A 15,530-nucleotide genomic window follows, 5' to 3' on the forward strand; every position below is an offset into this window, starting at 1 on the left:
ACGGGAATACGACGTCACACACCGTCAACGGTGAAGAATGACCCATTGCGCGCGCGCATATATATATATATATATATATATTTATTTTTTATATTTTTTTTATTAGGAGACATGGCCAAATTTCGACCCCGACCCCCAAACGACTTTGGAGGTCGGGATCCGGTGCAAACGCTTGTGCAAATGAATTCACCAGCATGGCCAAACATGTGTTTTCTGAGTGAGTCCCTTGTTTTCCCCAAACAGGAACAATGGAACATATCCCCCCACACGGCTCGGAAGTGGACTATGTATTCGGAACATCCGATTTTTCGAATGCGCAACATACCCGTTTTTATTTGATTCGTATGCGCTGCTCATTTATTAGCCTGGCTATGCTGTTAATTGGCGAATAGTAAAATACCTTACGATAATTAACATTAAAAACGTATTGTTTTCGAAATGATAATCAAACATACGGTATATTTAGCCAACGATCAACCGATGGCCTCCTAATTGTCTGATTATTTTATTTAATCGACTGATAAACCGTCAAACCGGAAGTGTTTCGGGTCTGACAGGAAGTTATTCCGAGACGCGTATAAAACTGCTTCCCGTGCTCTCGGGAAATCAACACAATTGAAACATTCATGGCTTGAGCAGCGGAAGCCTCATAAGACACCGAATCGAGAAAAAAGGGGGGGAAATAAAAAAATAAAAATAATCAAAAATCAAGATGAATTACGTTCCGGGGACGGCGAGCCTCATCGACGACATTGACAGTACGTGGAGGTTGGGGTTGGTGAGGCGCGGTGGTCGCCTGGTCGATATGTCGGTGTGTTCACTGTTTTGATGCGTTTCCTCATACGTCCCAACTGTCCCCCCCCCCCCCTCTCCCCGCAGAGAAACACCTCGTCCTGCTCCGAGACGGCAGGACGCTGATCGGTTACCTCCGAAGCATCGACCAGTTCGGTGTGTGTGTGTGTGTGTGTGTGTGTGTGTGTGTGCACCTCTTTGATTCAGCCGTGGAACGCAAATATATCGTCGCGTAATCGTCCCGAGGACGCGCTTTCAGAGTTCAGCGGCTTTTGAGCTTTTTTGAAAATCCGTCGTTCACTTCGTCGGGCCCGCCACATACTGGCGTCGATGATAATACTTCATTTGAACGTTCTTTACTTCTTTGACGTATACTCGTTGTTCAATTCATGACTCTTATTTTGTTTGTTTTGGGGTTGTTGTTTTTTTTTTTATCCCTCTCCCAGCCAACCTCGTTTTCCACCAGACCGTTGAGCGGATCCACGTAGGGAAGAAATTTGGGGATATTCCCCGAGGAATATTCATTGTAAGAGGAGAGAACGTAGTGCTGCTTGGAGAGATAGTAAGTAGGTGTGTGTGTGTGTGTGTGTGTGTGTGCGCGTTGCTTTTAGTTGACTTTCAACTCATTAAATGATGTACACTTGCTGATATGTCATCACAATCAAAGCCACACAACTCACCCACAGCGATATAGCTATTGTTTTGGTTGGAAACCAAATGTCCAAAGCTGTATATGAAATGTATGTGACTATTATATCATGATATGAAGATCGTTGGATCGCAATATTGCTTGTTATTTATCCTTTATTCACGCTAACTATAATGAAATTCTTACTGCTACCTTTTTGTTCTAGCTGAATGGAACAATGTATGTTGTGGCTAAACCTGTCTAAATGACTGAAAGTCATAACTTTTCACATGTGCGCCGTTTTGCACATGGTCATCTGTAATCACCACTTCGTCTGAGAGGGAGCGACTAGTGCGAAAATTCAAGAGTCAAGAGGTTTATTTGTCACAACAACAAATCAAACATCACAAATGTATTTTTGACCAATACCTCGATATTGTTAATTCGGCTATTTTTCTCGGGATGACTTTTGGTGCTTTCGGTGCTTTCGTATTTATACATGACGAATATTTGAGCAATAATTAGTAATGTGGATATTATGTCCAAGCAGGTAGAGGCGTTGGCTAGAACAGACTATGAATCCCAGAAAATTGCCTTGCTTTACTGTAATGCAACAAGACAGCATCGAATTGTGTTATAATATTACATTATCTAGTGTAAGATCATATCTATATTATAATATATATCGTTCAGCCCTAATCCGAGGTCGCTCTCTGAAATTGACGCTAAAGGATTTGTTTGAAAGGGCTAGTCGGCGGTTGTGAATAAGAAGAAATTAAGCGAGGTAGCGCCATGACATCATGATGAGGGTTACGAATGGATGATAGCCACAGAGGAGCCCCGTAACGACAGATTATTTTTATTATTGTAGGTATACACTACAAATGACATGAAATGGATAGATTTTCACTTAGCGCTGTGTAAATTCATCTCTGATTTTAAAATGGATTTCTCTGATGGTAAATGCTTTCCCTCCGTCTCCCCCAGGATGTGGACAAGCCCTGTGACGCAGTCCTGCAGCAGGTGTCGATAGAAGAGATCCTGGAAGAGCAGCGGTTGCAGCAGCAAGCGAAACAGGAGACTGAGAAAGTGAAAATGCAGGTCCTGAAAGACAGGGGCCTTTCCATCCCCAAAGCCGACAACCTGGATGAATACTGAGACTGTCTCATAAGCCCCGGGTCTCTTTGTGTTGGACAACTATTTGACTGGTTGTATGTTAATTTTTCACATTTTGTTGAAAGAGGGTGACCGTGATATCTAATTCATGGGCTTCTTTGGCCTGTATTGTATACTGTATAAATTGAATTTTTGTGTGGAGGGGAACATTTTCAAGTCTTGCAGGATGAATGGGCAGGACTAAAATGCTTGAAAGTATCTTTTGGAAATGGTATGATTTTTCTTACGGCACTTAGTATTTTCTTGCTATATCATGGTAAATCTTTTTATTTCAAGATGATGTACACAAAGACTGCAATGGAAACGCTCCATTAAAGTTCTGTTTTTCTTTACAGCGGGTCTCTATCCCGAGTTATAATTTAGTTAAATGAGATTGTGAGACAAAACTATTCTGTTTGAAGCACTTAAACAATACCAGCCTGTGTTGATGTCTGTAACGGTCCCTGAACTACTTCTCCCAATGAAAACTACCTAAGGTCTATTCTTACTTGTTCAGCAGACCTCTTTTTATTTTTTCTACTGATTTCTATTTTAGCAATACTTGGTTAACCCAGTTTAAATACAAATGGCAATTAATTATGACCGCCTAACCACAAAATAGACATCTGATCTAGCCTGCTTTTGCTAATGGAAAAACTGACATTAGATGTCTATGGGTGTCATGGATCCGCTGCACTCAGACTAGATTAATAAAATGTGTATTCGGGGTGTTTCTGACATGCCGTCCTCCAAGTTTGATTCAGATCAGTCCATTGTTGTGGAATCATTTAGTGGGGAGAAAAAAAAAAATATATATATATATATATCATTGTTCTAAAGCACACGCATGTGCAAATGCTGGCTTGCACAGATCACATGATAGCATTGTGGTCTAGTGATTGGTCAATAACCGGGGCCTCACCCAGATGGTGGCACGTGCAGATGTAATTAATGTCAGAACTTTATAGATGTCATGGGTCCAACAAACGCACAGACAATCACAGAATAAGATTTTAATTCGGAGGAGTTCCAACATGGCGTCGTTCAAGTTTCACCCGGATCGGTTCAGTATTGTGGATGGAGTTTTGATCAACAATCGCTACTTCACCAAGATGGCACCACCCATAGACGAACGCTAGAAATCATTGCGCGCATGTGCAAATTGATGGAGTTCACAGATCACATGAGTCAATAACAAAAACCTAACCTAGATACTGTCAATCACACATATAGTCATGACTGGACTTTAATTAAAGGAATATAATATACAAACTCAACCGTATGAAGTTTGAAAGTGACAGGTATTGTTTTATTTCTATTAACCTTTATGTTTGAAAAAAATTAAGGTAAAATATTACCAGAAGACAACTGGTAAAGCACAGCCTATTAAATGCCATAAATATGTAGGCTTCTGAGGGCAACTGGCACACACCAGGAAGTTCTACAAAATAAAAAAAACCCCAATAACATCACTGTCAGAATTCATAGACATTCCAGAGATATAAATGTATACAAATTTCCTGAATTATAATTACTGGTAACAATAACCATTAGCAATTACATAATTCAAGGAAAATGTATTTATTGTGTATGTGTTTTGAAATATTTTCATTCTTTGTGTGTTTTTGGTGTAGCACACTACACAATTGATTTAATTATATATCCTTTACAATTGCAGTCAGCTAAACCACTTACCTTGGTTTATTTATTTATAGGTTGATTTACAAAGTGCCATAAAGTAATTGTGTTCCCCAAAATGGATTAATCGGGATAAACAATCGTGCTCACAATATTGAACTAATCGTGATTATCATTTCAGCCACAATCATGCAACCCTACTTCAGAATGAAACCCACCCACAGGCGCAAACACCGCCCCATCATAGAATTGCACTGACACCAGGCCAGAATGAATGAACCTCTGTGGTCGCGAAACACACCGGAACAGAGAGTCAAAGCACACTCACCCAGTGAACTTTAACGACGGGCCGACTGCCCTGGAGCCCGCGTACTGCTGCCCGCAGCGATGTTCGCACGTTTCTATTTGTAAGACACCATCTCAAACACCAAACACAAATGTTGACATCGACGGCAGGTTACAATTTTCCGATTTTTGGAATAACAACGTATAAATTCTCTCTCCTTAATATGTTACGATCAAGCCATGCCTCCCACTGCGCCAGGAGGTGGCGACAAATCCCCACATCCGCAGCAAACGCAACACGAATTACGCACGCACATTACTCATTCCAAGATTAAACACACTTGAAACGCGGATGATCGTGAACCCCGACCCAGCGAAAAGCATTTGACCGGACGGAGAGGGTTAGGCTTCCTCAATCCCGGGCGGGACACTCAGGACAGGTAGATCGGGGGAGACATGAACGAAGCAATTCAAAAATGGGCAATTCAAAAATAAACCGAGGAAACTCCACAATAAACCTCTTTATCAACGACGCGCATTAATTCATTATTGATTATGAATATTATTCAATAATAATAATAATGATGATGGTGGTAAAGTGGCTGTTACCAGATGCTACTACAGTATTTGAGTGTTTGACAGTGACAGCCTCTCAGCTGGCCACGCCCCCCCCCCCCCCCCCAGTGGTGACGCACGGAGGGGCGGGGCCTCGCCGTTCCTTCTGGTGCGCTCAGCCTGAGCCAACCCGATCCGGAGGCGCCGGACCGTCCGTTGCAGAAACGCATTAAAGGAAACGTTTCGCCGCTTCACGCCGATGGATGTACGTTGACGGATCAGATATTCCCGCGTGGACCGGAGCACAGCGGTGGGGAGGGGAGGGAGGGAGAGGGGGAGAGGGGGGGGAAATGCCCCGAGCCAGAGCCAGAGCCAGAGCCGGAGCCAGAGCCGCTCTCCGCTCCCAGTACGGCGATCTCCCGTTTTTTAACCCACACGACCCTGACATGAGCGCAATCCGCTCGGATCCAGACGAGGAGTAGATTCGAACACCGCCGCCCGAAGGATCCCGGTCTCCCCTCCCTCCCTCCCCCCCCGAAGACAGCCTGTGTGCGCAAACCTCAATTTTCGGATCTTTGATGGAGCTGGAGAACATAGTGGCCAACACGGTGCTGCTCAAAGCCAGGGAGGGTGAGTTTCACAGCCGATGAGAGTCTTCATCCATGTCGAACGGAGAGTGTCGGGGTGTTTGCTGTGTCCGCACATTATGCAGATTGATGGAAATAATGGTGCACGGTGACGACAGAGGCACCGGGAGCCGCGGACGCTCGGTGGATAGTATAGATGCAACGTAAAGGCCCCACAGCCTTATGTAATGTCCGATCCATCACACGGAAAACATGCATGTTGCTCCATCGGAGGACACCCGACATCCAGGCGGGCCTTTTGGCTGCGGCTTTGGACCTGTGCGAGCTCGGTTTACCGAATTTAAAAGGGGGTGGCGGCGGCGGCGGGTGGGGGGGGTCCGTCCGTCCGTCCGTCCCTCGACATCCGCTTGTGCCGTGTGTGAAAATGAACAAGTTGTGACGAAATCGTGCGGCCGCTCTTTCGCAAGATTCTACAAGCTCAGACAAGATGCCGAAGGAGGGAGGGAGGGAGGGGGGGGGTATGTGTTATCTTCCAGGGAATACGTGCTGGGCTGGGCGATGTGTGGTGTGGTAGGTGTTGAAACCGAATTCGGGGCGGGTTATCCCTCCTTTTCTCGGGGGAGGGTGGTGGGCTCCTGAACACAAAATGATGTTGCATCTGTGGTTCCCCATAGAACCTTTTTCACAGCCCTCAGTGAAAGATGTGCACTGGCAGGGCCTGCAGACTCTGGAGCTCCTTATTCTTGATGCAGGTATGAAGTCGAAGCCACAAGCGTTGGGAATACCAGGGTACCTGCCCTGAAATCACCATAGACCTTTTGATTCATTGGTGTTTGGAAAGGATGCACCAGATCCTGGGCTCAACTTGGTCCAACGGGTTTGGGAATCCAAGCCAGGGCTCAGCCTGTGCAGTCTGAAATGAAAACAGGCTGCAATGAGGAATGTTCCAGCGTCATACTTCCATGCAACCCAATGCTGCACATCTTGCAGTCCATGTGAAGAAATGATACAGTGACCTAGAAGGCTGCGTTCCCCAGTCTCGGACTCACAAACACTCACATGCACGCGCGCGCACACACACACACAGATGTATACAAAACTTTTACGTAGCATACTGTGTTGCGGGTTATCAGCCTCTGTGGAATCGCAGAGTGACGCAGATGACTGTGCCTCTGGCATCCCCGCAGATATCTCCCCACGATGCCTTAACTTGGAGACAGGGAGCAAGGAGCACAGGGTCACACGGAAGAAAGAGACCATCAGTGATTAACGGTCTGTGAGGAGGGGAACCAGAGTTTCGTGGCTATTCATGGGACAGAATTACCATTCAGTGGGGGACTTACTGTTGAGGTTAGAACTGGTCAACAAGGTTCACAGAAGAACACATTTGACTATTCTTGACTGCTTTGGAGAAATGGGCCGGACTGGGCAGGCTGTGTGGTGATAGTTGGTGAGGCTGGTATCTTAAGAGGACGTGGGATAATGCCCTAATTCAATGGATGTTAGGCTGGTTGGTGAGTATGCTCTTAAGTTGCCAGAGAAAGAGGTGGACAAAAACAATACCCCACTACACCACTGGAGCTTGGTCAATTAGGCCTCATGAATTAGGAGGAGCAGCTAATGACCCACATCAGATCTGGCTTGTCCCAGCTGCTGCACTAGTGCTCGCCCAGTCCCCTCTTTGACCATGTGGTGGAAGGAAAAAGGCCTTCATATTTTTATATGAAATGATGAGATAGCTTTAGGAAGTAATCATAAATGCCTGAAGGCTCAATTAACTGACTTTTCCCTTGAGGAGGCCAACGTTATTGTAAAATGTATTGTTACAAATACCTTAAGTCATTATGCTTGGAGGCATTGGATTCCTTACCTTTCATAGTCTAGAGTCAAAAGTGATGGCAATTTAATGAGTGGGTTTGTGTATGTGTTTTGGATTCTCATACGTCAAGCAAAAACACAAACATTAACAGCAGGCGCAAACTTTTGGGGAAACACGCTCCAAATCGAGAAATGATGCAAAGTCAAACCAAAGGCACAACAGAAGCATGTTATAACAAAATAAATATACTTCCAAATGTAAAGACTAATGTGAAAGGACATGCTGCGCCTTCAGAAATGATATTTCAAAAACACACCAACACTCTTCCAGGATTAAACCTCTATCAGAGACTTAACTACATTTAGGAATAAGCATTATCACTGTTTTTTTTTTTTTTGTTTTTTTTTTGTTTTGTTTTTGTTTTTCGTTTGGTGGCCTCAATTTCGTCGAAAGTCACCCACTTTCCACAAACTGTTTTCTGTCATTGTTTCTCATCTGCAAAAAAACGTGTTTCCTTACATAAATGTATAATCATGAACAATGAAGACAAAAAAATCAACATTCTTGATTAAACGCTGGTTGGATAATTTAACATCGGTGAGTGACTTGTATAACGACAACGGGTTGTTTCATAAGGAAAACTTTTACGTGAACATGATACGCAGGTTATTCTGAAGGAGCTTCTTGTGGTTTCAGTGCACTAGCCACTGGTTTATTCATTCTAATGAGAGCATGCAACCCCCCTAATACCTTATCCTACTGTGATTAAGTTGACTCCCCAATAGGAAATATTCATTTTTCTTTCCAAAAGAAGTTGTTTCAATGCCTAAGGCCATTTGTGAATGGAAGATTTGATTAATATTCAATCAAAGAAAATGCACTTCTTATTGCAGAAAATGCTATATGCCTCTTGAGGCTCAAATCTGTCCAATAAATCACCATTATAGTTAACCATGCACCTTCAATAGCTGAATGAGCAATGTTCCAAAGTTTTAGTTGAGGAATCTATGCAGCAAATTCAGTTGTATACTTTCAAAGGTTTTCTCAAAAAACTGCAATCAAAAGCAAACGCGCAAAACTGTCTTTCTCTAAAATTCTCATAGTTCTCCAGAATTTCAAGGGTTCTGCGTAATTTATCACAATGACCTCTCACCAAAACAATTTGGCGAAGCATTTAGATGAAAGTAGGAAGTCTGCAGAGCTGTTGGCTGCAGATGTTCTTCTTGTTTTAAGTCCATACACTGGCACTCATTTCCACCAGGCGCTTCTTTAGTCGCTCTGTGGGTCGCCCTCGGATATCCTGTCTCGTTCCATTTCAGCCTGCAACCTACCAACGTTTTTGGTGCTCGGTTTACAGTCAGAAGTTGTCCGAAACCCTATCGCTTCGGTGTTTGTGTTTTGGTTCTTGAAATGCAACCGAGTGCGGCCTGAGCCAGGCGGGATGCATCACGTCTGTGTTCCGCATCCTCACCGCTCTGTCATGCATCGCACCAGCGAGAGTTACCGTCAGGAGCTGGACCAGAACCAGAAGGCGGCATCAACGTGCCCCTCTGGAGGTCTGGCCGGAGTCGCCGGCGCGCTCAGGACTTGTGACAGCGGTAGCATATGGATCGTACTTTGTGTTCATTCCCCGCGCTGACAAAATGGATGTCATTGGTTTTGTAGAGCCCGGGTTCTACGGACATGAGCTATGCGTCACTGTGGCCTTCGACGACCCCCAATACCAACACGGTTGAGATGGGAAGCGCTCCTCGTCGATTGACCTGCGGCGGCCTGGTCATTTGAACATCATCTGACAGCTTCCGATAACCACGACTGCGGCGGCCTGGAATTTGCGTGACGTTCTACAAAGCGCCGCTGTCTGTGTGCTCTTTGTGCGTTCGCTCACGGGCAGGTTAGAAAAAAGAAGGGGGGGGGGGGGATTCTATAAAATGAAAGCGTGGAAACACTCGTGATTTACGATGCAGCTCGCTGTAGATCTTTTGAAATGTCCCTTTGATACTTTACTAGTTACATAGAGGTGTGTGTGTGTGTGTGTGTGTGTGTGTGTGTGTGTGTGTGTGTGTGTGTGTGTGTGTGTGTGTGTGTGTGTGTGTGTGTGTGTGTGTGTGTGTGTGGCTGTTCATACTTAAAAGGCTATTATACTGTATAACATTAAGAGCAGAAGTGTATCTGAGCCATTGCGTCGGCTTCCTTCCCTTTTGTATTGAGGTGGCGGGAGACATACACATATGAGTGTGTGTGTTTCGTTGTAAGTCTGTGTCTAGGGGTGGGGTTGGGGGGGTGCAGATGAATTCCTTCGTTTATGTGTAAACTGAGCTCAGCGGCCCTGACGAGTGTAACATACTGCAGAACACCCTCAAGCTCTTTGTGTGTGTGTGTGTGTGTGTGTGTGTGTGTGTGTGTGTGTGTGTGTGTGTGTGTGTGTGTGTGTGTGTGTGTGTGTGTGTGTGTGTGTGTGTGTGTGTGTGTGTGTGTGTGTGTGTGTGTGTCTTCCTGCCTCCCCATTCATAACTCCTGCTGGCAGTGGTCGTAGAATCCGAGCCAGGCAAGCGAGCGTCATCGGCTCCGTAATGAATGACAGTGAGTGGGAAAGTGCACGGCTGGGTCCACATGGCCCTGAAGTAACAGAGTCAGAGTGGAGGTATTTCCACCAAATTCCACCCTACTCTGTGGCTAAGTGGCTGCGGTTAATGCTGGCTGTTTGTTTTTTCATTTCTTTCTTCTTGTTCTTGGGTTATATGAGCATTTTACACCATATGAAGAACGCATTCTCGATATGAGGCCCGCTGACGCCTATGTAATTATTGAAAAAATAATTGATTGAGTCGATTTTCGTCACATTCCGAGTGCCTGAAACGGGAACTACTAAATGCTTGGTTAATTAAGTAAGTGTAAAGTAACTGCACTTACGTGTTTTCAAACCCAGACGATTGGGGAAGTGCAGGGGCCAGACGTGCTGGGAAAGAGGCAGCTGCCGGCTCACCATAACTTTTCTTGTTTCTTTCCTTTTATTGTTTGTTCTGCATTTGGTTCGACTCCAGCAATCTCACTGACAAAAGTGTACGTTGAAGGGATGGCGAATTTCTGGTGGTGGTTTGGTGCGTTTCACAGGCAACTAAGCTTGCTTCACGTCGAATGCCTCATCCTATCCGAAGGTCGGATCCTCCCTCCCGGCCCTAGTGGCCGTCTGATGAACTGCGTCTGGGTTTCGTGTCGCAGAATATGCCAGGGAAAATGAGCTTGTGTTTTCCCAGAACAACAGCGAGTAGTTTGCTTGGCTGGACATTTAACCTGTTCCATGAATTTTAACTTTATGTCGTGCAAAGTGCAAAAAACTAAAAAAGAATACAATACAGTGAATATGGTGACATCCAACGCTAAAAACGTCATTATTTTTTAAATACATGACTTGTGACTTGAGTTTTAAGCCCAATTCCCATAAAATAAAATCAGAGCGACGTCCCTTCTGGTTGTACTGTCGGGCAGAAACTCTTTCACACGAGTTGAAAAATCGAACGCATTAATGCCTCGGTCAGACGTGGAAATTCCGCAGCGCGGCACGTCATAGGTTTTCACGAGCGGAATCCGGCTCCGGTTTGCTCTCGTCGTTTCTCGCTTTATGCCACGGGAACACTGCACGACTTTGAAAGTCGTCAGATGGCTGTACTGTTCACACGACACAACTCTGTCTTGTGATGGGGAATCTTGCAGTCTTGTGGTTTGCACACTACATGACTGATCGGTGACAAGGGGTCACACATGACCAGATCCTTCACCAGGAGGAATCCCCGACGAGTCTCCAAACTGTTTTGTCATGAGAAGTGACACCGGAAATGATGCGATACCATGTGTGAGATAGGATTATATATTTTTTGATTCTTGATCACCATAAAAAATAAAACAAATAGAAGCAGAATTTTAATAAGAAATATATTAAAAACCAAGCCAAGAAAGTCAAAGTCAAATAGGTACACCACATTTGCACACGCTCCGTGCACACCACACGTGTGCACGGAGCATGTGCACAAATCAGCCCAGAATCACGTGGTCTGAAGTCGGCATTAGGCAATAGGCCGGCTATAGCAGTAAAAAAAACAAAAAAACAACCATGACCGTCCAAGAAAATGGAATATTAAAATGTATAATAAAATTAAATAGAATAAAAAGTGAAGTTAAAAATAAATAAATAAAAGTCAAATTCAGAAATAATACAGAACAGAAATGCATTAAAGCAGTTGTATTACCGGACGAGCAGTGGCCCATGTGCACTGCATGACTTCGGGTATGAAGGTCGACTGTATGTTGGTACACAGTCCACGTCAACGCTGCCCGGGGCTGTTGCAAGGTGAGTACGAAAGCGTCCGTGGCGAAGCAAGTCTCGGCAAGCCCCCGAACCAGGTGGGGTCGCTGTCAAAGGCGTTTCGGAGAGACGCTCTCGCGGTCTCGCTGTTTTCCCCTCCGTTTCTGCCCCCCTCCCCTCTCACAAAGACTTCCTCCTGAGGATACCTCTGAAAGGACTGAGCCATAACATAATGCTGTGGAGTTTTTTTTTTTTTTTCGTTTTTTTTTGGGTCGAAAACAACGGAGCTTTAATGGAGGTGAGGATGAGGTACAGAACATGGGCGGGGGCGGCGGCTCGAGAAAGTCTTATCACAAATAGAATCAATCAATATTCTCTAATCTCTTTGACCTGAACAGAAATGAGCACCCCGCACTTTTAGTCTCTTCTCGAATGGGCTCTCCACCCTCTCCCGCATTGCCGCTCTCCTCTTTTAACGGGACGTTTGACGCTCACAAATTAGGGCGTCCGTCCCCCTCCGTCGGCCGCTCGAGGAGCTCACGGAGGGGGACGGACTTTCTTTCCTTTTTTTTAAATTTCCAACACATCGGATCAAACAGCGGCTTTCCTTTTTATCTGTTGCTATAACAGAAGACGGAGGACAAAAATGGAATAGTGTCAACACGGCGGCGAAGGGGGACGGGACTGAGATCTCGGAGAAGAAGATGAAGAAGAATTTATGTTCGTGGGTTTTTGTTTGTGTTCCTGTGTATAGAAGAGCAAAGGAAATAGAGAACAGCTGGAGAGGAAACAGACAGCCATAGAGGGGCAATGTAATCACTTTAACCTCATTTCCGGGATGAGTGTGTGTGTGTGTGTGTGTGTGTGTGTGTGTGTGTGTGTGTGTGTGTGTGTGTGTGTGTGTGTGTGTGTGTGTGTGTGTGTGTGTGTGTGTGTGTGTGTGTGTGTGTGTGTGTGTGTGTGTGTCCTCTCCAAAGCTTGCTGGTTCCTTACATTCCAACAGTTTGAAGTGTGTTTGGAGCCACTTTTACTGCTTCCAGGGGATCCAGCTTCCTGGACATAATGGAGACTTTTTCTCAGCGGGGCCCTTTTCTTTTATTTTTTTTAATTTTTTTTCTTCTCTCTTTTGTCACGTTACCCCTTTTTAAAAATGTTTTTTTTTAATTATTATAATTTTTTCACTACGTGCAAACCCGCCGGAGCAAGATCGTCGCATGTACAAATACACTCTCCCGGCTGGCAACTTAGATTCTGGCTCTTACCGTACTTACTTGTCCTTGAAAGGTGACCCCGCCTCTATTGTTCCCACTGTTTCTGTTTAGTTTGGAGTATTGAGAAACCAAGCCCCCGCATAGCACCGGGGTATAATTAGTAAGCGCTGATACGAGTTTTATTAGATCAACACAAAGCCGAGGCTGATAAATGACCTTTTTATGGACGGCGGATGAACCGAACGGCCGTCAGAGGCGACGACTTCCGACGACGTGGCTTGGCGCGGACTCTGCTCTCTGCTCACGGGCGTTTATGGATGAGCAAACACTGCGAGTCGCCCAGCGCGGCCTCTGTCGCGACGCTCTTTGATTGGGCGGCCCGGTGTGTTACGTAATTCCAGCCTAATGAACGTATGATGGGAGATGAGCACACACACAAAAAAAAAGATTTAAAAAAAAATATATATGTTATTGTTGTACTTTCAAGTTCATAGCGTCTATTTATAGAGCAGGAAGCTTGTACCTCGAGTTCCATCTCTGTTGCTGTGTGTGTGTGTGTGTGTGTGTGTGTGTGTCTGTCTGGCTGTCTGTCTTTGTGTCTTCCCTCCCTTTCTATGTTTCGTTTTCCCACCTCAGTGAGAGGTTGTTGGCCCAGCGCTCTTATACACGTTCATACAGATACGTGAGAGACAACTCTCTGTCGCCGGCTCTGAGGTCACGGACCGGTTCGACCACCTAGGTTTGCATTAACCCGCGGCTCCTGTGCTTTGGCACAGGAGCTATTTATAACACTTGTGTTGACAAGGAGACGCGAAGCGTGCAGTACCAACGCCGGGGACCAGTTACATTTTTGGCATTCTGTCCGGACTTTATTTTTTAAATTTTTTGACTGATCTTCTTCCTATTTAGAAACCAGTACGGTATTTGCAGGAGTGTAACAAAATAAATAAATAAACAGTTATATTTGAAACATACATATTTGAAAATAAAAGCCCTGAACCATTTTTATTTTAGTTTGTACATGTCCGAGGAATGTGTCATGGTGATAATTATGTGTAAATACAGATGATTAGCATAAAAAAATATATATATATTGAAATAATACAATTTTATAATAAAATAGAATAAAGGTAAAGCAAAAAAATGAAATACAAATTGCCAAATAAACACAAATAGTTGAAAATGACAAAACAGAAATAGGAAATAGTCAAATATATAAATATGTGATTCTACACACAGGATAGGTTTATTGGTATGGGTGGAAATTATATGTATTTACTAGGTTAAGAGGAGAAGTCTATTTACCCCAGCTTGGATGTCAGTGCTGCCACTAGAGTACTGTACATAATAATAATTCACATTGGATATGGCATTACTGAAGCATCTCACACAGCATAGTGTTATTCGGTTTAAGATCTCCCTTTTTTAAAGTCTACAGGTGATTTTCAGTTTAGGACCCCCACCGTGAGTCAGAACAATGGGCCAGGTAAAGCCAGTGCCTCAGCAGTGTCTGCTCCAAGTGCATAAGCAGATTTTCCAGCTGTTCTTTTCCAGTATCATTGTGCTGATGAGGACAAAATGGTCGGGGGCGTTTAGTTGAACTCAGGACGGAGCCCCTGCGTGTGGTGACATCATCCTGGAAAAGGGGAAACAAAGAGAGTCTTCCTCCCATAGTCCTCTGCGTGAGCTCAGGTCTGGGAAGTGTTTACCTCTGCTTCCTGTGGCACAACGACCCCACAGGCCTGATCGGTGCGCACACTTTTTATTGTACTCGTGAGGACCTTCTGTCAGACGCATGGAATCCTGGTGCTGTCACCAAGACGTACGATAAGGTATCCCTACCTGGAGCTGTCACTGTTATTACACAATCGCCTGATCGCAACTATTTAAGCAGATGTGAAGTTGTCAGATTCTACAATCCTATGTTTCCAAACTATTGTCAAAGGAATTTTAAACCAATGTGTGAATGGGAATTAGGCGCCTTTTCCATCTGCTGGGTTAGGGAAAATTAAGTGTCCACGCAAATATTCATGGTGCAATGTCAATAGAACACTCTTCTGCAATAGGTAGACATTCTTGACTTTCATGATCGGGACAGCCCTGCCCCTGACTTTATTCTAAACCTAGACCTCATATTTCTTCCATGCTCAGGGAAGTCCTTGAAGCGTTAGTTGATCTCTTGATATCTGAAAACAACGCATGTTTGGAATGGTTAAAATATGGAGAGGACGAGGAGGCAGGTACTCTGGCTGACTTATTTCCTTGGAAATCTGCTCATCCGATTAGCCGGTTTTGCATGGACAGGACATAAAAACCAAATCTCCTCCTCAACTACAGAGCCCTCACCTGCAGGCCTCATGCAAAATAACCTCTAGAATCTTGAACGTACACCAGGGATGATGCAGACGTCAGACGTTGTGAGAGTGCATCATAATGGCGACTAAAAGCAAACGATAGCGTGTACGTCCCAAACTCCAGCCTCTCTCCATTGGTGGGCATCGTTGAGTGGATCCACTGGGTAGGAGGGGTGTGGACCAGGAACGGAGCAATACTAAAT

At 44.7% G+C, this 15,530-nt stretch overlaps 2 protein-coding genes across 2 annotated transcripts in view; both read left to right on the top strand.

Moving 5' to 3' along the window:
• The first annotated feature begins 590 nt into the window (after positions 1–590).
• Positions 591–2,930, top strand: lsm1 (LSM1, U6 small nuclear RNA associated). The gene is made up of 4 exons (XM_080003273.1): positions 591–758; positions 880–948; positions 1,239–1,354; positions 2,408–2,930. Exons 1-4 carry the CDS (start codon positions 713–715, stop codon positions 2,576–2,578), a joined length of 402 nt encoding a protein of 133 aa, XP_079859399.1. The 5' UTR covers positions 591–712; the 3' UTR covers positions 2,579–2,930.
• Positions 2,931–5,359: 2,429 nt separating this feature from the next.
• Positions 5,360–15,530, top strand: part of grk5l (G protein-coupled receptor kinase 5 like) — a 21,485-nt gene continuing 11,314 nt past the window's right edge. Inside the window, exon 1 of the mRNA XM_080003209.1 lies at positions 5,360–5,683. Coding sequence (XP_079859335.1) covers positions 5,632–5,683 — 52 coding nt within the window. The 5' untranslated portion in view covers positions 5,360–5,631. The remainder of the gene's footprint in view (positions 5,684–15,530) is intronic.

Source organism: Zeus faber, assembly GCF_960531495.2.
Source record: "Zeus faber genome assembly, chromosome: 7".
NCBI classification, from domain to species: domain Eukaryota; kingdom Metazoa; phylum Chordata; class Actinopteri; order Zeiformes; family Zeidae; genus Zeus; species Zeus faber.